This window comes from Sparus aurata, chromosome 9, assembly GCF_900880675.1.
Source record: "Sparus aurata chromosome 9, fSpaAur1.1, whole genome shotgun sequence".
Lineage (NCBI taxonomy): Eukaryota > Metazoa > Chordata > Actinopteri > Spariformes > Sparidae > Sparus > Sparus aurata.
The window spans coordinates 28,144,395-28,167,439 of NC_044195.1; the positions used below are offsets into that span (position 1 = coordinate 28,144,395).

The 23,045-nt window shown below is 40.2% G+C and overlaps 1 protein-coding gene across 2 annotated transcripts in view; it reads right to left on the reverse strand.

The window, feature by feature from the left end:
• ube2f (ubiquitin-conjugating enzyme E2F (putative)) overlaps positions 1–23,045 on the reverse strand; it is a 45,915-nt gene that overhangs the window by 4,394 nt on the left and 18,476 nt on the right. For both annotated transcript variants that reach the window (XM_030428988.1, XM_030428986.1), the window contains 5 exons: positions 21,532–21,599; positions 19,329–19,399; positions 18,837–18,894; positions 11,976–12,008; positions 10,889–10,951 (listed from right to left, as the gene is read on the reverse strand). In XM_030428988.1, the coding sequence (XP_030284848.1) occupies positions 10,889–10,951; positions 11,976–12,008; positions 18,837–18,894; positions 19,329–19,399; positions 21,532–21,599 (293 nt within the window). The remainder of the gene's footprint in view (positions 1–10,888; positions 10,952–11,975; positions 12,009–18,836; positions 18,895–19,328; positions 19,400–21,531; positions 21,600–23,045) is intronic.

Consider the following 23,045-nt stretch of genomic DNA (forward strand, 5'->3'; position numbering starts at 1 on the left):
CATACCCCTCCTGGTTGTGCTTGCCTTCCTCCCATCCCCACCCACCATCCACAATCCATCATCCACCAATCCTCCCTCCACCCTGTAACCTCCGCTATGTCGCTCTCTTGACCCATCCCTCCTGGTTACATCGAGCTCCGAGTGACCTCTCCTCTCCTTCCTCGTTGTTCCTGTCCATCATTTCCAACCCCTCTGTGTATTCCTTGTGGACTGTGTTGGAGGCACTCTGTTGATTTAACTTGGTTTGCTTGTTTCCTCTCCATATTTCAGTCTAACTATTGTTTAAATACATCAGGCAGAATGTACTACAGCACACACACAATATAGATTTTGATCTATCACTGTAGACTGCTATTAATCTAAGCTGCAGGAGCTTTCCTCTCTGTAAAGATTTTCTTCATTCCGTCTTTACCAGAAAAAAAATGCACGGCTTAGCAAAAATGCACTGCAGCCAGATACACTGTAAATCATAGAAATTGTTATAATTGGTTGTACAAGTGGCCGTTCTTCACTGGGATTATCGATGATGCAGTTGACACAGGGACTGATACATAAGTTCTGAAGAACTAAAGTACCAATAGTCAAATCAAGAATTGTATTAACTATAGCCTCCATGCAAAGATTGCCAAGTAATTCATACAGTATGAATCTGAGGTGGAACTTTGGCTCTCAACAGCATTTCCACACACTTTATTTAAAAGATATGAGAAGCAAGAAAGTTTTAAATGTTGTTTTCATTTAAAACATTAATGTTCAGTGCAATGATTGCTGGACTAATCGGTGAATCGGCAACTATTTTGATAATTGATGAAGTGTTTTAGTCATTTTTCAAGTAAAGATGTCAAACACTTTCTGGGTCCAGCTTCTTAATTGTAAGGATAGCAGATCTTTGATAGCATTCGGGTTTTGGGTAGCTGGTTGGACAAAGAAACAATCTGAAGACGTCACTTTGGGCTCTAAGAGACAGTAACCAGCATTTTTCACAATTTCATTTTAAACTATTTATTGATTAATCATGAAAATAATCTTTAGTCTAGACTAGATATTAGATATACTTGAATATTGGGATATTTGCCATCACATGAGATATTTTTCCCAATATTGAATATCAAACAGCTGTTACGGCATCTTTGGGCTTTTATTCTGAAAAGAAAACACACGTGGAGCTGTTGTGGCAGCAGAGGCAACGCATGACGATACCTGGGTGGTTACTACAGGTCTATTGGCATAATACAGCGCTGCATGCATGCTTTAAAGTACAGACATGGAGGACTTGGTCACTCCTGCTTGCCGAGAAAATGGCGAAGCCGAGGACATAAAAGAGGCTGCACATCGTCTTTGTCATAAGCACTGGTTAACTTAAGGCAATACCACAAATGTTGCGCTCCATCACCCTGAGCAACGAGTGACCATAATATCTTGTACTGAGATATTTGGGGGTGGGACAATATCGTGAAATAAAATGTTGGATATCACTGAAGCCTACTACAGACAAAATGTACTCAGGCTGGAACGCTTCATTCATTTAACCAGTCAATTTGTGTGTAGATGCTCAAGAGGGAGTATCTGCTTCCTCAGCCCACACACCCTCACCCGCTCCTCTCTCTTTTCCTGTTTTGTACTTGTTACCCCTGTCACCAATCCATCAGCCATGGGTCAGAGCCATTAAATGCAGTCATGCTGCCCGAGTCCTGCTTTCCAACAGGAAATCTCACATACACATGTCCCACATGGACATCAGCGCACTTGATTTGCGCCACAGCTCCAGCAGTCAGTTAGTCACGCATCGCTGGTGCTTCTGTGTAAGAGCAGTAGACAGAGAACGTGAGAAAAAACATGGTGTGTGTGGAAACAGATGACAGACAGGAATGCTGAAAAGCTGCCAGCAACAAAAACTTCAGCAGTGATGACAGCAGTTTGACTATCTGTCCCCTGTGGGAGGATGGATCTGTCCTGTGGCCGCTGAGGGATCTTTCTCCCCCTCTGAGTCCTACTTTTATGGCTCGAGTGCAGTGACCGGCTCAACATGGTGGGTCTGCGTGGATATCTCCAAGTATATTTAGGAGCCATGACAGTATGTGCAAATAGCCAGGCTGAAAAATAAATTGACAACTTATTCCAAAAATGGCTCTGTGCTGCTTAGAATCAGACTTTATATCCTCCAACTGGAAGCTCAGAGATGCTCCTTCATGTTGAAGCCTCTGTAATCTGATTTGATGCAGTTTGAAAGGTCACTGGTTCAAGTAATTCAATAATCTTTTTACACTTTCAGCTCAGAAGTGAGGCGTGTAATCAAAGCTGTGAGCAATGTGCAAGGTAGAGAGGTAAAATTCAAATACCCTTAAACATATTACATACAGAACCCCCCTGAGCCACAGCTCAAAAAAGGTAAAATGGATTACAATATAATAACACATTAGTGTTTTTTTCAGTTGAACAAGTAATAAAAAAAACCCATGTGCCTGTCAGAGGGCCTTGAAGGAGAAACTCTTCTCAAGACTGAGGCTGCACATCATCTTTGTCATAAGCACTTGTTAACTTAGGGACATAACACAAGTTTGGCGGTCGATCACCCTGAGCAAAGGAGTGATAACATCTTATACTGCGGTATTTGAGCGGGACAATATCGTGAAATAACTACTTTAAATGTATAGGATTCCATTAATGGAACTTGGGATCTTGGTTCCATTTTGTATCTTAACAACACAACACAACAAAACAGGAGTTTGATTTTGGCCCGTAGTCCACCGTTAAAGGTTCCAAGGGGAAAACGTTTGGGCAACTCTGCGGTACAGGAAAGGTCAGACAATCCCCAGAGTAACTAAGAATAATCTTCTGTACCCGATAGTTGTTGAGATATTTCCATCTGGACAAAAGTGGTAGACAAACAGACAAACTAACATCACGAACATTGCATCCCTTGAACCACACAGTTAGAATATCTAAAAAAAAAAACCAACACACAAATACAAAAAGCCATGACACACCATAACATTTTGTTAGTGCTGATGGCATCTCCTATTCAGGAATGCAGTGACTTACAGTAAAAGTATGAATTGGCTGAGGATTACTTATTTGATCAGTGCATTGGAGACGTCTCAAGACTAACCTGAGTGAATATGCACAACGAAGATCATTGTGCAGGTTCTTATATATATATATATATATATATATATATATCTATATATACACACATATATATATGTCGTATGCCAGAAACTGCTTTTATGCCTGTAGCCACTTTATTCCCACATCTCATTTGGAAAACAGGTTGAATAAATAACACATTCTGTCCACCTGTCTGTGTCAAATTGTCTTGATTTAAATGGTAACCACTTGTACATATGTGATATGGGTCCATCTGTCACTCATCCACCTGCTTGTCTTTCTGGCATCTTTTGTTTATTCAGATGCATCGTGGAAGCCTCTGTAAATGTTTGTGGGACCAATCGTCACAGTAGACAAACATACACAGACTGTGTCACAATCTGACGTTTTAGTGGAGAAAATGAGGGATAAGAATGTTTTTTCAGGGTGCAAGAGGAAGAGGGAGTGAAGCTAAACAACCACAGCGGGGAGAGTCTTAAAAAATGTGAAGCTTAAGCTTGCCCCAATTAGACCGATTCACGTGGACTTGAAGGATCGAGCAAACAGCCTGAAACACAAACACACATTTTTGTTTAAACAAGCTCCAATTAAGACGTCCAACGCAGATTTGAAGGCACTTCTCAATGGATGCCAGACAAAAACAAAACGTCTTTGAAAAATTCTACCCAATTTAGGTATCACATATAATTATGAAGGATATGTTTAACAACCCTTTCACTGCCATCTCACACAAATTTACATACATTTACGTTCTACTTTTACTGCCTTTCTCCCCATTTTTCTCTCACAGCAGAAAAACTAGCCGAGACTGCAAATTACTTTGTTAGTAAACTCTGCAGTCGATTAAAACTTTGTTAGGCTATAGCTTTTTTTGCTCTCATTCACCCATGGAAGGCAATTAACTATCCTGTCCTGCAACAATCCATACAGGTACTCGAAATATGCACCACCATCAGTGGGAAAAGGAGATGCAAATTAAACCCTGTGGGTACAGATGCTTACTTTAAAATCAGCAAATAGTTGAGACTAAGTAAAGGAACGCCTCAGGGTTTATTAGGTAAACCGACTGCGAAGGGAGAGATGAAGAAGGGAGGAGGGCGTGTGAACAGGGAAAGGAAGAAATGGAATAGAGAAGAGGGCAATGACAAGGGACGCAGAGGTGTGGAGGTCGTGAGAACACTCAACAGTCTCGGGTGTTTTCTGAGATGTTTTTGTGAGAATTTTGATGGGGAAAGTTTTGTATAAATCTCAGAGGCATTTTCCTGCCACGTTTGAGGCAACAGAACCAGGTAGTCTAAAATATTATAGTTTCCTAAACCCAGTACATAGCTTAACTACAATTTGCTGTAACTTGCTGGGAGTTAAACTACATTCAGATTTGTACTGCGTCAAGTAATTCAACTACTTTTTGGGTCATTTTTTGTAATTTAACTGCTCAATTTATAAAATAAAATTTTGACCAATAACATGAAATATTTTGTATTTAAAAAAGAAACATACATTTTATTTTTCTTTGAAAAAATGCATGAAACATGTCTTGACATGCCAAGCCAACGCTGCCTCTGATTGGCTTGCCCTGGCAGCACTCAAATGCTTCACAGAGTGGGCGGGTCTTTGTGCCAAGGAAGGCAGTGCTGATATGGCACAAGCACGTCATGGACAACCCTCCCGCTGCCACTGCTTGCAAAGTAGTTTCCCCAACACTGCCTAAACCTGACCAGTTTTATGGCAAAACCTAACCAGAAATAAGCACAGCGACAAAAAAAATCTCTCTAAAGACGAGTTAATGGTGTGAAAGTATTCGATTTATCTTTCAACAGGGATATGAGAGACAATAAACAAGAGAGTGCGCTGCCATCAGACGAGATGCAATCACAGGAGTCGGAAGAAATTCACGGTCCTTCTCAAAAACACTTCAGAAGTGTTGATACTTGCCAGGGCTTTGAAGAAAAAGCTTTGTGACAGAGAGTAAAAATTTGCCTCTTTCCTTCCTTCCAACTTTTGCATTGATCTCTGTCAAAATTTGCATAGGCAAAACCACGGCCCATGTATATTAAATCAATTTGTTTGAAGAGCTGCTGAGCTCATCTTTCTTCCTTCTCTGTTTATTAAGCAGGTGACAGGGAAACAGCCAGTCAGAACACAGAACTTTAAGTCAGGCAATAACATTTCCCAACAATTCTCGTCTATAAATCACTTGCCAGACTGTCCTGTTTGCCGGTTACTGTCGTCATTCACCGCCTCACTGCCACAACCATACCTCGTCACTGAAGTGGCAGAACAGGAACACAAAATAATAAGGTGACTGGAAGAACATTTGACTGGATTATTTATATGTTGACTTCACTAAGTGAGGCATTAATGATCATTGATGATACTTTGACTGTCCTTCTATTTGACAGGTTTGACATTACTGGGATGAGACCAAGATGCAGAAACGCTGAAGGATTGAAATATTCATGACAAACATTGTGACTGCATCATTATCACTGTCTTATTAACACACTACCTACAGAGCCCGATGTACTAGTAGGCCATAATAAGCATATGGATACATTTGACAAGACAAGTTTAATTAGCTCTTACAAAAACATCTGCTCAAACTCAGACTAATAAGATGTAGGATCATATTATATCAGTATAAAGAACAGTTAAAAGTAAAAAAAAAAATTAAAAAGAAAGAAAATGAGACTATCCTGATAATAACTGAACACCATTACCATTTTAATCAGGGACTAATGTGGCCCAGGAGCAACCTTCATGTCTCTTCTTGTTGCTGTGTTACATTCATGGGACCCTACGGGGCCACAGCTATCACTGCTCAGAACAAAAAAAGATAATAACAAGGACAGATGCCGGACCAGGATGCAGCAAAATGGTGTGTGTGTGTGTGTGTGTGTGTGTCCGACATGATTGACTATTGATTGAAGAGGCTATAAGCCACTTGAAAATACCTGAGGAAGGCAAAAAGCGAGCATGGTAGAGAGATGGAAGGAGACAGGTCGTCTCTCACATTGACGAGTAACAATCAATGTAGACCTTCTAAACTTTGTATGCAGAGGAGAGTGAAGGGATGCATGAACTCTGGAGCTTAACCAGACACAAACCCACGAGGACCTTGTCTGTCACTTTGTCTGCTTTTGTCGTCGTCAGTATCACATTACAATAAACCATGAGCGTCTCCAGCAATATGTCTCAGATACGCTGGCATCAATATTTCATTTTGATGACATGCAGACTTCTGAACTGCGCTGCCTTCAGGCACGTTGGCCTTTTTGCATTATATTAGACTTTTGACATTTAAATAATGGCACAAGTGTTCATGCTGCTGGCTGGTTTGTTAAAGAGTAAGAGTCGATGCGCTTAGATTTCAGACAGTCTCGGGGTGTGAGCATTTCAAAGCTCCGCATTCGTCACCAGTCTTCACAGTGATTCAAACTTAAAGTACTGAGGGAGTCGCACGGACAAAGATGGAGCTTTGAAACAATCCCTGAACATCAGACTGCCTTAAGTGAAAGTTTGGGGTCTTCTGATGTGAAGCCGAGCATTGTATTGCTAAAGGGGACAGACAGCAATACGTATTGTAGCCACCTAAAAGAAGACACACCAAAAAAATATATATCCGCTTAAGCATACTCTATATTTTGAACATTTCTGGTGCTTTACATTGCCATCAGACATTTGCTGAAAGTCCAAACGCATACAGGGGACGCAACTTATTTTTTCCCTCATAATGCAACATCGTGAACAGATCTGTGTTTTAATCAGTAGTAGGGCTAATAAACTGTTAGCAGTTCATAGCTGGTGGGTAGCAGAGAGAGCTACGGAGCTAATAGCTTATAGCAAACATGGCTGATGTTGCTAACAGCTCAACACAACACACAATTCTGTTCAAATTAACATAAAGCACTAAAACAATGAGCTGCATTTTAATGTGACAACAAAACGAGTTTACAGAAAATAATCGTACTCCAGCACTTCGGCTGAGTACAGTTTGGAGGTAAAAGCACTTAGAATTTTACTAATTCAAACTAACAATTACGATTATAGTAACAAGGTAAAGAAACAACATTGTGACTTTGGGGGAGCTTACATTCACCTTGAGATAGTTAGAATCGTTTGGGACGCACTCGGAGTGTGAGACAAGTTAGTCTAGAGCCCATACAGGTGAATATACGTACACACACACACACACACACACACACACACACACACACAATACACAAACCCACTCTCAACCAACAATTGTACGAAACAACACTCACAAACTCACAACAACCACACATATACACACATCACACACACACACACACACACACACACAGAGGCTAAATTGCCCATGAGGATGCTTCCTTTCAGCCACTTAAACCAGCAAATGTATTCAGAGAGCAGCCACAGGAGTCCCACTTCAAAAGCCCCGACACACAAAAACACACGCGCACACATACATCCACGTACACAAGCATAAGTATGTGCTGACACACGCACACCCCCACAGCTCCACCTACTCACCGCCGAAGTGGATTACAGCAGGCTGTGACTCAGTGGGAGGAGGTCATGGTTGAATGACTCTGGGTTTTTTCAGTTGTTTTGACTCCAGAGAGCCACAACAGCACAGCGAGGCAGCAGCACAACTTACAGAGGATATATTTTTCATTCAACACGTCCTCCTTCATTTACACAGTTATTCAGTTTTGTAAACAAAAAAATAAAAGGGTTGATCAGATCTTTCGTAACGTGTTCAGAGTTTTTTAGGGAATAACACATTTGCACAATATAGTTTTGTAAGGAAACTGCTCTCCTTTTTCCTTTGGATACTTGAATGAATAAAATGGGCACTAACTCCTAGAAATCAACTTCAAGCTGAAAGCCAATGCCGCTAACAAAAAGTACAACTAATAAAGTCATTCAAAACTTGGAAACAACCCTGCTTTCCATCCTACTAAATCAGATTGCCTTCCTCTTCGCAACTGAAACCTCTTCTGTCTTATGTTCCACCACAACAGCCTGTTTCAACAGTGAATTACATGATATTACAGAAATGCTGATGACATTTAATGGCACCTTTCATCAACTGCAAAAAAAAAAAAGGGGCCTTGTGAATCCTCCCAGCAGGTCATGAGACAAATATTGGATACCTAATTTGGATCATAATAAATATACATTTGATCTAGATTTATTTTGTCTTGTTGTTATGTTTACGTAAAAGCAATCTTAAAATACATCCAGCTCCACACCACGTGTCGGTGGACCATTTTTGTTGTTATCCAAGCAAAAGAATGAAGCAGGACTCTCTTCTGTGAAGTCTGTTATAGAGAAAGATAATTAAAAAATGTTTTCCCCCTTTGACTTCCACTCTAAGCAGTTATTCGATTTAGAAATAGATGTCCGCCGCATCTTATGGTTTTCTAACCACGGCAAAATGTGATGACAGCACCCCTGCTTGAACAAAGGTGAAAACAAAGGGAGAGCAGTGTGCTTTATGTTTTAAAACGTATAAACCATGATCCTGAGAAGCGACTCGCACGTGTCCCTGGGCCAACAGAGACCATGGAACCCTGCGCTTGCATGAATACTGGGCTGTGTCCAAAATCACTTCCTCATTCATTTAGGCAGCTTTTTCGCACCGTGGTCACCAAGTGCTCAAGGGCGAATGTTGTGTCTCTGTAAACTAATTAAAGTGTGTGATGGACCTGCTCCAACTGAAAAGTGTCATGAGTTCATTTTTGTTGTGAATTGGTGCTATATAAGTAAAACTGACTTTGCTTGACTTTACTGAAATTACCCTTTATATTTTTCTCTATAATGTAATGTATATGTCAGTTACAGCCACACAAGGAAATTTTCACATCTATAAAATGCAAGGAGTTGCATTGTGTGCACTCCACACACACGTCAGGAACATGGACACAACTTTGTTTAATCCGTTATCAGACGTTTTGGGGCGATTTACAGTGGATACCTTTTAATACACAGATTTTGGACACTTAATGAAGATACTGCAAGATAGGGGGTGTGAGAAAAAAAAAAGGTACACATGCATAACAAGATATTATGACATGCGATACTGTATCGACTCTCCAAATGTTTACCCTTGTCTGTTTGTTGGTTGGTTTGTCAGCAAGATTACACAAAAGATGGAGGATGTGTCTCGGCCCAGAATAGACCTCATTAAGCTAAATCACTTATAGTAATGTATCCAATGCTTGCTTTTCCTTATGGCTTTAAATTAACATTTTAGCAGGCGCTTCCGTCCAACGCGACTTACAGTAATTTGTACATACTTTCATACACAGATGGCGGTTGATGCCATGCAAGGTGCCAACAAGCACATCAGGAGCAGTTTGGGATTCAGTATCTTGCCCAAGGACACTTGGACATGCAGACCAGGGGAATCGAATCAGTGACCTTCCGAAAACAGGACTCTGGCTCTACCCCTGAGCCACAGCCGCCGGTCAGCTTTGGCTCACTAACACATGAATCTGGGTTTCTGACACCATAAATGGGTACTTTGTTGTATTTACTTCATGAAAGGCTCCCAGTTGACACTCTCCTCCTACACCTGAGACTATTGACTCATCTAAACAATCAGAACCACAAACCAGCAATCATTTCATACACACTCACACTTCCATCTCCCTTATCACAAAAAAAAACCACACAGACACACTTTTTCAAATCTAATGGGGTCACATTGCAACCATTATAGTGCAATGCCAGGCACGCCGCAATGCAGCATGGGAAAGGTTATCTGCAAAGTGCCAAAGGTCAAATATTGTACTTTAAAAGGCTTTCAGCTCGCCTCAACTCAGGCTCAACTAACAACTATTTCCCTGGACCGCCGGCTCCCTGCAGAGTTATATTGGTTCAGTTGGCGATTTAGTAAAGCAATTACTGTAAGCACAAAACTGAGAACATCAGTTTCTCCTCACATTTGGACACAGCCTGATGCACTGATAAAGACCTAAATGGAAAAGAGTTGATGCACAAGATAGAAATTAATGGGAGAGGGAAAATGGGGCAATACATTTAAATCAATTAGTCATGCTGTCTATCTTTTAGGAGCATCTTGGGTATTTGTTTTGCTAAGAGGGAGGCTGGCATTCAACAGCGCCTACGCCTGCTTGGAGGTAAGTCCGTCAAGGAAATCCTAGATAAAGTATAAATAAATTTACAGTTTGGGAAACGGACACACACGACGTACACATCACCGAGAGGAGAGTAGTGAGGCTCGTGGGAAGTTCTGGTTTCGGGTGCTTATTTGACTTACAAATTGTCGAGCCTGCTGTCTACTGCAGAGGCAGAGAATTAAACAGTCGGGCATGAACAAGTACTAAAATGGACAAAAAAAACTCCATATGCACCTGTTCCATGCATGCAGCTCTTGAATATAATGCCACAGCCGTTTCTCTGCTTAGAAAAGCTGCTGTTCGCTCTGTCTTCTGCCCACTCTACCAGATTAAAGTGCTCTTATATCACATGATTCAACCTACAAAAGCAAGTATTGCACACATGGAAAGCTGCAGAAGAGAGTTTGTGCGACAGCTGTACATCATGTCCAAATACATTTTCCTTTCTGGCTTTCAACAGAAGCTAGGGTATGAATATGATTATGGAGACTATAATCACAAGTGAGATAGTATGAGGAGGCAGCACAGGTGAATCATCTGCCTGTCAACGACAGTCGGCTCTGATGATAAAATAGAATTGAAGATCAAGTTAAAATCGCCCTGAGAGTGTCAGTGATCGTCTTGCACTCCTCAAAGCAGGGAAGCCTCACCTTGTCTCTCAAATGATGTTCTGCTGCATCGATGTTCAACGGGTCATCAAAGTTCAACAGGTCCTGGATCAGAGGCAAACAGAGAGAAGAATGTGAAAAAAAAGGTTCAGAGAGGACAAGTTCTTAAATGTTTGGTCACCTTGTTAGAGAACTTTCAAAAGTTCAATACTCCACTATCTGTGGGCCAAATTTTGTTTGCCAATAATTTCGAGTCCGCAGGCTCAGGGAGATATTGCCCACGTCAGCACTATTTGCTGTCTGCAATGTCATCCTGGATTCTGCAGCTGCGATGAACAAAACAGCCTAATTATGCTGTTGCCTTAGAGATCCCGGGCACAACAACTGAGGCAAGAAGCGGAGTGTTATTAGAGAGATAAAAAGGAGAATGCCCCGAGAGGTTGTTTCCTGATTAAGAGGTAAGATTCAGGGCATGACCACGCATCAGTGCCGATTACCATCACCATTATCATCATAGACACAGTGCTGACCTTGGGGGGTGTGGATGTAATCAATGATGGATTTATGCTAGTTTGCAATTAGCAATGTTTTGAAGTGAACTAAATAATCTGCTAACTTTCAGCTACTTACTTGCTGCTTGCTTTGGCATCCAAAGTGTTTGCTTTCATATTTACTGAATGAAATCCTTTTTAGCCTATTTTAATATTCTTATGAATGATGGAACACGTCAACACTTGACCCCACTGTAACCCTAAATCTGATTAGTTATCACTCTGCATCATTTTCTGAAGGATATGTAATAATCGCTGCCTATCTCTGAGTATGCTTGGAAAAGCTGCCACTGGGGATGCATTTCAACAAGCATACAGTGTAATCAGATTTTCATGCTTTTATTTCTCCCTTTCATCCCCAAGTGTTCCTCATTATGAGAAAGATTATTTCCCCCCAGTCAAAAATGATGGTTTTATTACAGCTGTAAACAGAGATCACAATGGCAATTGGCTTGGTTAATCTGATCTGAGTTGGAATAATGTCATTGGTGCATACAGTAAGAAGTCCACTTCACTGACGCTGTCTCTGTTTCTAACAGCATATCCATGTTAATAAAGTAAAAACAAATAGAACTTACAGTAAACAAGGAGTTCAATCCCCAGACCACGTCCTGGAAAAAACAAAAGAAAGAGTAACAATGATCATTAAATATGACTTAAAACATAAACTGATCGTCAATGTGCAATGACACAACATCAAGATCAAAAAGTTAGAACAGCATAAAACATAAATGAAAACACAACAAAATTATTTGCAAACGAACAGTGGCTTTTATGTAGCGTTGCTTTATTCTCTTTGATACAATGTTGTGCTTCATCGAGTGGTGTGATCTTCGCCCCATCCTGCTTGTGACTAGGTCTATTGAACACCTTATGAACCTGTGTGGAATGTTCCAAGCTGGTGTTTCATTCATTGTTCCTGTCGTTGCTGGCAGCAAATTCAAGATAAGCATACGTTTACAAAAATCAGTGTTGTAAATGTGTTGAGGTAAAACACTAAACATGTTGTCTTTGCACTGTTTTCAGTTGAGGGTATTCTTAAAGAAAGGATTAGCAAATGATCACAACCTGTCTTATTTATGACAAACACAGAGTCCCAACATTTTGGGAATTGCAGAATATTCAAAGGCTGATAAACAGAAGAAAAATTGATATACTGTTAAGCTCTCATCACTCACTTTACAGGAACTGACCAGTTCCCTATATAACCATTAACATCAGTTTAAACCATGTAATTGATTATAACAATGTAAATTCTCCTGAATACCATACACAAATGAGTACAATTGCAATCCTCAAAACTTCTCTTGAGAAAAGACGGCACAACAGCAGTACATCAAAAGATGCAAGTTCAAAAACATCACATCCCTGTGTCTCCTCACTGCATTAGTCATGCCCCTCTTGAAAGAAACAAGCAAGGTATGACTCTGTAATAAGTCTGGTGGTACCTATAGGCTCTAGGCTTCTGTGTTTGGAAATAGAAAGGTTGCATTACAATACTAGACCACTATAGCTTAAGACTTTCATTATTCCTTAGAGTAGAGCAGCAGAGACATGGTGACAGAATATAACAGTGGAGAACATTTCAAAGACCGGCTGAAAAAGGACGTCTTTTTTTCACTGGAAGCTGCTGAAAACAACTGGCGGCTGGTCTGCTGATTGAGTTAAAGCTTTCAGGGCTTCCATTCAATTATCTTTCCTTCATTCCACACACATATGTTTAGTTAATTTACATAATTAATAGAAGCCTTGAATGTTGAGACAAACAAACAGCTAGCGAATTGGCTGCTTTGCTAACCGTGCGATAACAGCAAATGAGAATAACCTTAGACAGAATTCCAAGCTGAAGAAATAACAGAGGCTAATTCATTGCGTTTTCTTAAACTCCATCCCCCGTGTGCCATCATACATACTAATAGGTTTTCCATACTCAATAACATAACACTGTATTTTTAAGTGACTAAAATTAAACTATAACCAGCTATAACGTTTGCATAACAATGAAAAACTCAGAAATCAGCTGTGTTTAGTGTGTATACAGGCTTTGGTTTGATGGTATTTTCATTCGTGACCACACTACTTACTGAATCTTTGCAAAGATTCATTATGTAAATATGCATTTGGGATGCAAAATGACAAGATTATATGCTAACCAGTGGCAGAAACCTTCTTTATTATCCCAGACCAGATAATCAGACGATGCTCAAAGAGATACAGTCGCACCGAAGCCCTGGTTGGCATCACATTATCCTAAATGACAACTGTAACAAGCAGCATTCCACAGATATTTTTTATTTTGTTGTTCTGTTCTATAAACGCGACATCTATTGCACGTCTGTCTGTCCTGGGAGAGGGTTCCCTCCTCTGTGGCTCCTCCTGAGGTTTCTCACCTCTTTTTACCCCTGTTAAACTCAAATTAAGGGTCTCAGTACAGAGGATGTTGCTCACAGTAGAGATTTTAAAGCCCACTGAGGCAATTTGTTTGTGATTTTGGGCTATTTACAGAAAATGAATTTGATTTGATTTGATTTAGTCTGTGCACAGCTAAGCTTGAGGCAACAACTATTGTTGGCGACAACCACAATATCGTCTGACCACCCAGCCTGACCACCGCAAGCTGTGCAATGTCACCTGTAAGAGAGGAAGGAGAGCCAGCGAAACTAACCCAGGCAGAAAGATGCCTACTCAGCCCCGCCCTCCACACTGACTAAATGCCTGCTCTGTTTCAACTTGTTTAACAGTGAACTAATTTTCTGTAATTAGTTAACACATTTTCTTTTGTGATTACTGCCACGGTGGCAAAGATTGTGGCACGATGCTGCTCCCGTATCGTTTCCCTCTCGGTAGTTTCTGTGGTTGCCATGGTCACACAGCGAGCTGCAGCAGCAAGTTGGAAAAAGTTTAACCATCAGAAATTCCAAATGCAGTAACAAATAGCCCAGCACGCTCATGTGAACGGTAGGCGCCCTCCCTCTATCTCCTGTCGACAACCTGAGCAACAGAGTTGCCGTCATGTCTACACTGGAAACAACACAGGCAGCGAGAGCGGTTACCGCTTGCTGTCTGAGAGCAAGACCCATACCTCATAACTGCATCATCCCTGGCTTGACTCCAGCTGAAACCCTTTGTTATAAAACCCATCATGTGATACTTCTCAAACTGTGATGAATTTAGCACACAAGCCATTATTGCAAAGACAATGAAAAAGTGCGTGTATGCAAGTGTGTGTGTATGCGTGGGCTCAAGTGGAGAGGAGTGGTGACCAGTAAAGAGGGACATCATCACCCACTCAAAAACTAACACAATCCTTTCTGACTCACAGCTTTTGCACTCACTTTTTTCTCACATATTTTTCTGCACGCAACGTGACACGCATAAACCTAAACCCATCCCCTCTCACACCTGCATGTAAGTAAAAAAAAAAAAAAAAAAAAAAAATAGTTGGCATTTCAACCGGGACCAGGAACACAAACAAACATCAATCAACTACCAGAAGTGGGCCAGGGCCAGAAACGGTTGACCACGAAAACACTCGATAGTCCAACAAACACATCTGTGACAAGAAATCTAAACATCTGTCAGAAAATAATGTTAGCCTGCCTGATCGTTCCAGGCCATGGCTTCCTTTCACAGTCATTGGGCTGCCACCACTAATCAGATTTCCAGACAGATAGCCATTAAATATTAACAAATTCACACCTTGATGAAGGCTTCCTGCCAAAACAACAAAGTGCAGAAATGCTTAGTTGCTCCAGGAAATTAACAACAAATGAGGTTAAAAACGTACCCATAATTTTGTGCTGTCACAGTCAAATACAGAACCGATTTGAAATCACTTTGGGTGTTGGACTGAAACATTTATCAATTTGAAGTGGGTATTATTTTTAATACGCACTGAAGCTCCAGCCTAAACCTTTACAATGGGACGATTCAGTGGATTTAAATCATAAGGTGTTGAGTCACACCGATTCACAAATGCATTCATGCCAATTACATGAAAGCTACAAAGCCAGGGAGTCACGACTATGTGCTCAATGGTTATTATTTCTGCAATGAACAAAAACCACAAACAAAGATAAGCACTCATGTTGCATGCAAAGCTGCTTTCCTTGCAGCTTAGACTCAAGGCCAAGAGGTATTCAAAACAACAACAACAACAATACACAACTCCGACTGGAATACAATAAAAAAAGACAAGGTGTTTGTGTATGTATTAGATGTGTCAAGATATGGTTAAAAAAATACTAGGAATTGCTCATTTTGAATCAAAGGAAATGCAATTGCATTCCAATGACTGCTGAAGAAGCTCCACGGGTGGATCAGAGCAACACAAAAAAGAGCAAACACCAGAAAAGGGCAGCAGTATGTGAAGAAAGGAAAATGAGTATATGAGTCACCCAGGAATGCAATCAGGAGAAGGCAAAAAACAAAACAAAAAAAGAAAATACAAGGCTGTGTGTCTGGTTGTGCACCAACTCCAGATCTAACAACAAAAAATGATTATAACAGCAAAGCCTGGTTGCAGACAGTAAACAGCTGATGAGATGGCATCTATACGCCTGTCACAATCCGACAACACGCTGGCTGCACAGCGTGTGTGAATGGCAGGAAAGAAAGGAAAAAGACAGACTGCACACATACAGCACAGTTGTAGGAATGCACATGTGAGAAGTGACTTATCATTCTGTCTCCTGTATGTTGCTGTTAGTCTTAGCAGAACACAGTCAACAAATCTTTGGAAGTTTCTCCACAGCTGAAACCAATACCGAGATGTGTGATTTTCAAGTCAATAGAATCTTAACTGCATACCGTATGCACTGCTTTTATGGCATCCATTTCCACATCGTTATCACAGTAGTTCCTCGCACAGTCAGCCACACAAGTGTCTTTTGGCTGGGATGCAAAAGAAGCCGTTGTTCGCATAAGCAAATCATTCTTCCAGGAATGAATAGCCACAAAATGTTCCATTTTCCATTGTTCATTTTAGGCCTGAGCCTCTTGTTGTCTGAATGTCTAAATGCCTGGTATGAAATTTGACCTGAAGCGGTTTCACCTGATCTTTTCATCAGGAGCGTATGTATACTAATCATCATACACATGTATCTCTTTCTCTGTATTTTGATGTTTATCCAGATGTTTTGGATGTTTTTCACTCAGGGTAGTTTGGATGATTAACCACACCTGCCATCTTAGAGCTGGTCAGCCTACTTGTGTGCACGATGTATAAATATGGGTGTGGGTTTTCTAAGTCTTTTCATGCTATGTGAAATAAGGGCATATAATCAGGCTCTCATCTGACCACGGATGGATCACAATCCCCTGTGGAGCCTGATCTCACTTCATATATTTTCTTTGCAAAGACGACATCATGCAGAGCGTAACATAATATGTTCGGAGACATGGAGACCTGTCATGGTGACACAGCAATCATTAAGCTCGACAATTTTCAATTATGCAGAATATGTTTTTCATTTTGTACAAGAGAGGACTGCAGAATGTGGCTTCTCCTGAAAGCAGAGAAACAATATTCCAAAATGGAGGAGAACACTTAGGAATAACACAAATCCTGACAATGACTTCGAGAGCAGTCCTGGCAGGAAGCTCAGGAGGACTTAAGGGATGACCCGTTACACTTGAGGTAAGCTATACAAAAAACCCTGAGCTCCACTTCTAAAGGCTTTTGCTCCAAATATGCAAACATTTACATATTTCCATGATTACAATGCATCCCAGCACAGATATACATCTGACTATATCAGGCTGTTCAAGTCGAAATTAAACATGGAAGGCAGAGCTTCATGGTACAGCTACATTAAGTTCAACACCGTACTCACCATCAAACACAATTTTATTCAAATTTTGAGTAGGGATAGCGGAGGGTGTCCTTGCTTTAAACTTCTGTGACCGTTACTTAACAGTTTGCAAAAAGTGCTCAAGTGAGTGAAGGGTAAAGCATAAGAAGTCAAAGCACTCTTTCATGTGCCGCTGAGAAGCCTTTCATTGTGAAGTTTACCTTCACATGGCTTCACAAAAGACATGCACTGCATTGTGTCCTTGGAGGATTCTGCAGCATATCTCGCAGCCCTCAGCAGTATTTAGTGAAACCCCGTTTTGTTGGTTTAAGAAAGAGAAAAGTCGGCCGAAAATAAAAACGCCAAAAACATCACTCCTTGAAGATATAAGCAAAATGTAGACATTTTTACAGGCTTATAGGATTTATTCAAAAACTTCCTGGTATTTTCTTTTTATTTGTGAAACTATCAAACCAATAAATCTGACTAAAGAAACCTTTTTTAAGCACTTCTAGTCAAACAGCTGGATTCCATCATTAGCCCTCTAACACTAACCCAACAAATAAAAGGAACTATAAGATTAATATGCTCCCTCGACTGATGATGTATGATAAGAAAAGCCTAACATAAATTCCCTCTGGAGTAAATGGGAGTGCCGGGGCTTGAAATGACCATGAAGAACAAGAGTACTGTGGTGATACAAATAATAACGTAATCCCAAATAAAAGCTAAACAGGATGAGACGTGCGACTGTTGCAAGATAGCATAAACCACATCAATCCATGTGTCCTTAAATTGACCCAGATATTGGCGTACGAAACGAGACATACTTTCTCAATCTAGACTTTTTGTACTATTGTGTTGGTAATATTTGTCCCGTTTCCCCAGTATTTGCTACAGAATCAATCCCTCATTTTACAGGGCCCCATTACAGAGATTTTACAAGTCTGAACTCTTGTCTTATCCCACTTTGGGATGACATTTAGGATTCCTGAAATTACAGAAACATGTTTCATAACTGCACTGAGGAAAGAATCGTATGTTATTTCAGGATAAGGATTTAGCTATCACAGAAACCTCCGTGACTCCTCACGATGGCATAGTCGCAATTCTATATTCATTACTGCCAAAAACGACATTGAACACATGGAAGCTGAGAAAAAACATGGACACAGAAACATTATTGTTACTTGATGTGTAACTGTTGGAGAGGTTAACAACAATTTAAGCTTGCTGATTTAAGCTGTTAGCTCTAAATTTGCTTCCAACTACTTTACGCTAAAATTGATCACCTGTCTGTTGTTACACATTACAGCTGGTGACAAGTGAATAGAGACAGCTGTTGTCAAGGATACAGGCAGTCTCATGTACATTCTAAACACAGATACAGACATAACAGGATGAGTGCTGATTGAAGAATCAAGTTTGCAGTTATCATTTCTTTAGTTTATTTATTATTCGTCTGTAATGAAACGACAGTTTTAAGCAGTCAGGAATGTTTTTTCTGTAATAACCCCTGAACTTTAAAGAACACTGATAAATACATAAACTGCACTCCCTTTTCCTCTTCTTGAAAAACATCCTTGAAACATCATCTTAGCATCATTTCTAAAAGCACATTCTCTTTAATAAATGCAGTGTCTTTACCTTTAATGTTCTAGTGGGGGCCCAGCCTGTACCATCGATAGAGTGTTCCCGCAATAAGCTGCATTGGAAAAGAAAAAGGAAAGAAACACAGAATCATTTAAAATACTTGCGACTTCATTCTTGCGAAGTCATTGTGGCAGCTTGTCACTGTAAATTGTTTCTGAGTGTGTACTGTAAACTCCTTAGTGTAATGCCCCTCCAGCGTGGCCGAAGGTGTTAGCTCCAAGACCACGGTTTGTAAAATCTTTAACAGAACTGGAACATTTTTCGAGAACGTGACTGGCTACAATCAACAGTTAGCCGATTCAATTCCAGGTCACGTGTGTGTGAATAGATCCTCCATCAAGGGAATACTACGTTTAATTGGCTAGTTCCATTCATTTCTTTTTGCAGGAAGAAAAACAATGTCAAACAAAAAAAATATGATAACTTCAGATAAAGAGAGGAAGAAGCTGCATAAGTGGGAACAAGCCATGAGGGAGGCAGTGTTACCTCAAACAGATCTCTCCATTCTCTGTGATGTTAGGATGCCATATTCTGGTCAGACATCTCACTTTAGGAGGCTGGAGATCAACATGGAGAGAACAGCAAGACAGGAGAGAGAGAAAGGGAGAGAAACATGTTGATCTACAATATCATCTAATTCCATTTACCAGTATTTACTGGTCAGAGACTCAAGTGTCAACTTCCGATGTATAAAGACATTTTGCTTCCACTTTTACAATGTATAATGACCATTTAAAAGCTATGATCTGTAAGCTACTTCAATATAAAACCAGTAAGGGAACAATTTTCTGTGAAGGTTAAAACAGTAATTTTTTAAAAGCAGCAAAAAGATTCACAATCATCAGAGAAATGCAAGCTTTTCTTCTCCACATAGATAATTTATAAAATGCTCTCCAAACCAAATCATTGATATTTTTTCATTATATCGTGCTATTGAAAGCATTTTTGTTCAGACTTACTTCTATTCAGTAATGACACACATGACACACATGACACACACACACACACAAATAGAAAAATGGGCAAGAAAAAAACAAAGAGCAGCAGGATGTAAAATCAAAATTAAAAGCTACAGCATCTTCCTCTGAGACAACAGTCTTTAGCCATGAGCAGTCAAACAGATAAGCCCTCAAAACTCAGGCCAGGCTCTGGACAGATGGTTAAATCACTGCTGTTGGACAACATTGATGCTTCTGTGCCTTCTGTGTCTGTATATACTCCAAGTCTGACTGTGTTCTGTTTTTTTTTACTTAATTACTTTGGTTAGTGTTTGGATTTGTGGAGACAAACATCCCCAGCAGGGCTTCTTCATTAACTCAGTTTCAGAACCACATCCCAAATTGTCTGCATTTCAAGAAACAAATGAAATGTACTTTTGAATTTTTTATGAATTTGAGAAGACACTTAGCCCCGACTGGCTCGTCTCATTAAACAATTTTAGAACAGTGAGTGTCTTTTTATAATGCAATCGGGATGTTTTGAAAAGGAGAGTTGGCTGTCTTTTTTCTACACCAGGAAAAGCCACAGGCTGTTGTTAAAATGCCTATAATAATGCAATTATTTGCAATACCATTACAGTCATTACATGGAAGCTGTGGAACTGAAAAAAAGCAAAGAGGAGGACATTTTATATATAAATATATATAGTTATTTAAGCTACAATTAAGATTTCGAACCAGGCTGTAGATAGCTTTCACTAACTGATTAAATGTGCAGACAAACAGGCCTTGGGGAATGTGTTTATCCAAGTACTTTCTGTAATCACAAGCAGAGTTAACCAGGAGTATCATTCCCTTGGCTTGCTTCGACTACATTGGTGCAATGTAACCCTATTACAGATTGAATGCCACTTCTACTAGAGAGAAAATCCTCCATAACTTTAACTTCCTGTCTCATCACAATGCTTTTCTCCAATTTACGTCACAGGAACACTTCTCTTCTTGAACGCCACTAGGCACAACTCTATGAATCGATTTGAATTTAATGGCTGTTTACTCTTCGGCATTGTGTGGCAATCGTCATAAAACTGCCACGGATGGCTGCGTGTGGGTGTGTGTCATAAAAGGCTCGGACAAAAGGAGAAGATACAAGACATATATGTGTGTGCAGAGACACAAAGAAATACACAGATTCACACATACACAAACATCCTGGCGTGGTGAGATAAAGCCAGTGTGACTGGAATGAATGGAAGAACTGACAAAAAGGATGAGGATGGGGTAACTCCAACTCATGAGGGTCAGGTGATAAAAATAATGCAGTATTCTGCAGACCTTTCACTCAGGAGGGGAAAGAAAAACTGTAGCCTGACTCAAGCACAGTACCTCGATGTCTGTATGTGAATTTTAATTGGAAGAAATGTGATAGTGGTGCCGACATGCACACGTTTTTAGTTGGTGACAACTGTTGATCATTTAAATGAACCAGTACTTTGTTCTGGAGACTGCTTTATACACAAAACAACAGGTCAGAGCAGAATCCGACAGCAAATTTGGAAGGGTCGTTATTCTAACAGGCCAAAACAAAAGGCTACCGACTTAGACTGACAACACAAATATGCGGGCAGGGACGGGGACACACACACACACACACACACACACACACACACACACACACACACACAAACACACAGGAAATCACACAAATTGAGTTTTTAGATGAAACAATCTGAGATAAATTGACCACTCACCACCATGTTATAGGCTTCTGGGACATCTATTTCAAATTGAAACTTTCCACTTTGGTAGTAACCTTCATCTGGAAGCAAATAGAGAGAGAAAGAGAGAAGGTTTTCAATAATGAACACATAACAAAATGTGTGTTATGGTAAACATCAATTTACGGTTGCCTGTGGAAAGAAAGAGGGACTTAAATCATTGTCATACACTGCTGAACAGGGTTTACAAATGGGAAAACAAGATCTTCTTGATGAGACAGATTTTAACTAAAAAAGACCCATAGTGAAGGATTACTTTAGGTTCACTTTAATTTTATGTTCAAAAATGCTGCACTTTAGAGTGATCACATTTTCCTTCCAGTGAGGACAGGTAACAAAGTGCATCCACAAAGCATTATATATTTTTTCTGTATTAATGCTGAGGTAGTTTAGCGTTTTAAAAGAGAAGAGGCTGTGCTGGTGTGTTGCCAAATGTACCAGTTAGAAGATGAAATACAAACCATGAAGTCCAGTTGGAATACAATATTCCGTCTCTCCAATAACTTTGCCACGGCAGTCGATATTATTGGTGTTGCACAGTATTCAGACACACACAGATTAAAAATGGCACTGTTTCAAGCACTTAAAGTTAAAATCGCTCAACTTTTCAAAAAGGCACTGGTGACCCGATGTCAAAAAGCAAGCAGATAACAAACCACATATGGGCAGTGTCAATCGCACAGCGGCGGTTGTCGAGATATTGTTGTCATGAAGACAAATTTCACCAATATTTAGTCAGTGTTATGCAACACATGGTTGCATAATGAAATGAAAGTTTGTAAACGCCTTCATGCTACCTAAATTACACAACATATGTACAGTTATTAATATACAAATACATAAACAGGTGGTGCATCTTTTGAATCTGCCTCGGGGTGTACGTATGAAAGTCGGCTGATCTTAATCAAAGCCACCAGCTTTCTTCTCCAACCATAAAATGGCAGTTAAAAAACAAAAATGTAGCATTATAATTTGGAGGGGCGACCGCCGTCACCATAGCAAAGATGGACAATGTGTCTGAGCTCAATGTGACAAAAGCCAGTAGAGATCAAGCAGCTATTCAGTCACAGGGGAGTAAATACGAGGATCACCTAGAAGGACTGATTCTTAATCAAGGAGTTTTGTCTCAGGGGAGTGAAGGCCCAATGTGTAACATTTGAGTTGGAACACATCCTGAAGGTCAAACATAGTCCTGGGTTAAAGCTCTCTTTCCATCTCGTAATGGTTCACAGTACACACACATACACATCTTGTTCAACACATACATTGGGAGCATACAGATGAAGAGAGGGCTATTGTCCAATAAATAAGCCAGTTTCAGTTGTTTGGCCAGCTTATATATGTGTATCTAATTAAGCTTGCCAATCAGGCTCACACATACACACACCGTCCCTCCTGCTTTTTTTTATGTCCACCTCGTTCCATACGTAGCCTTTAAAGCCAATTAAAAGCTTGTCAAGACATCAGTCCAGGATCTGTCTCAGAGG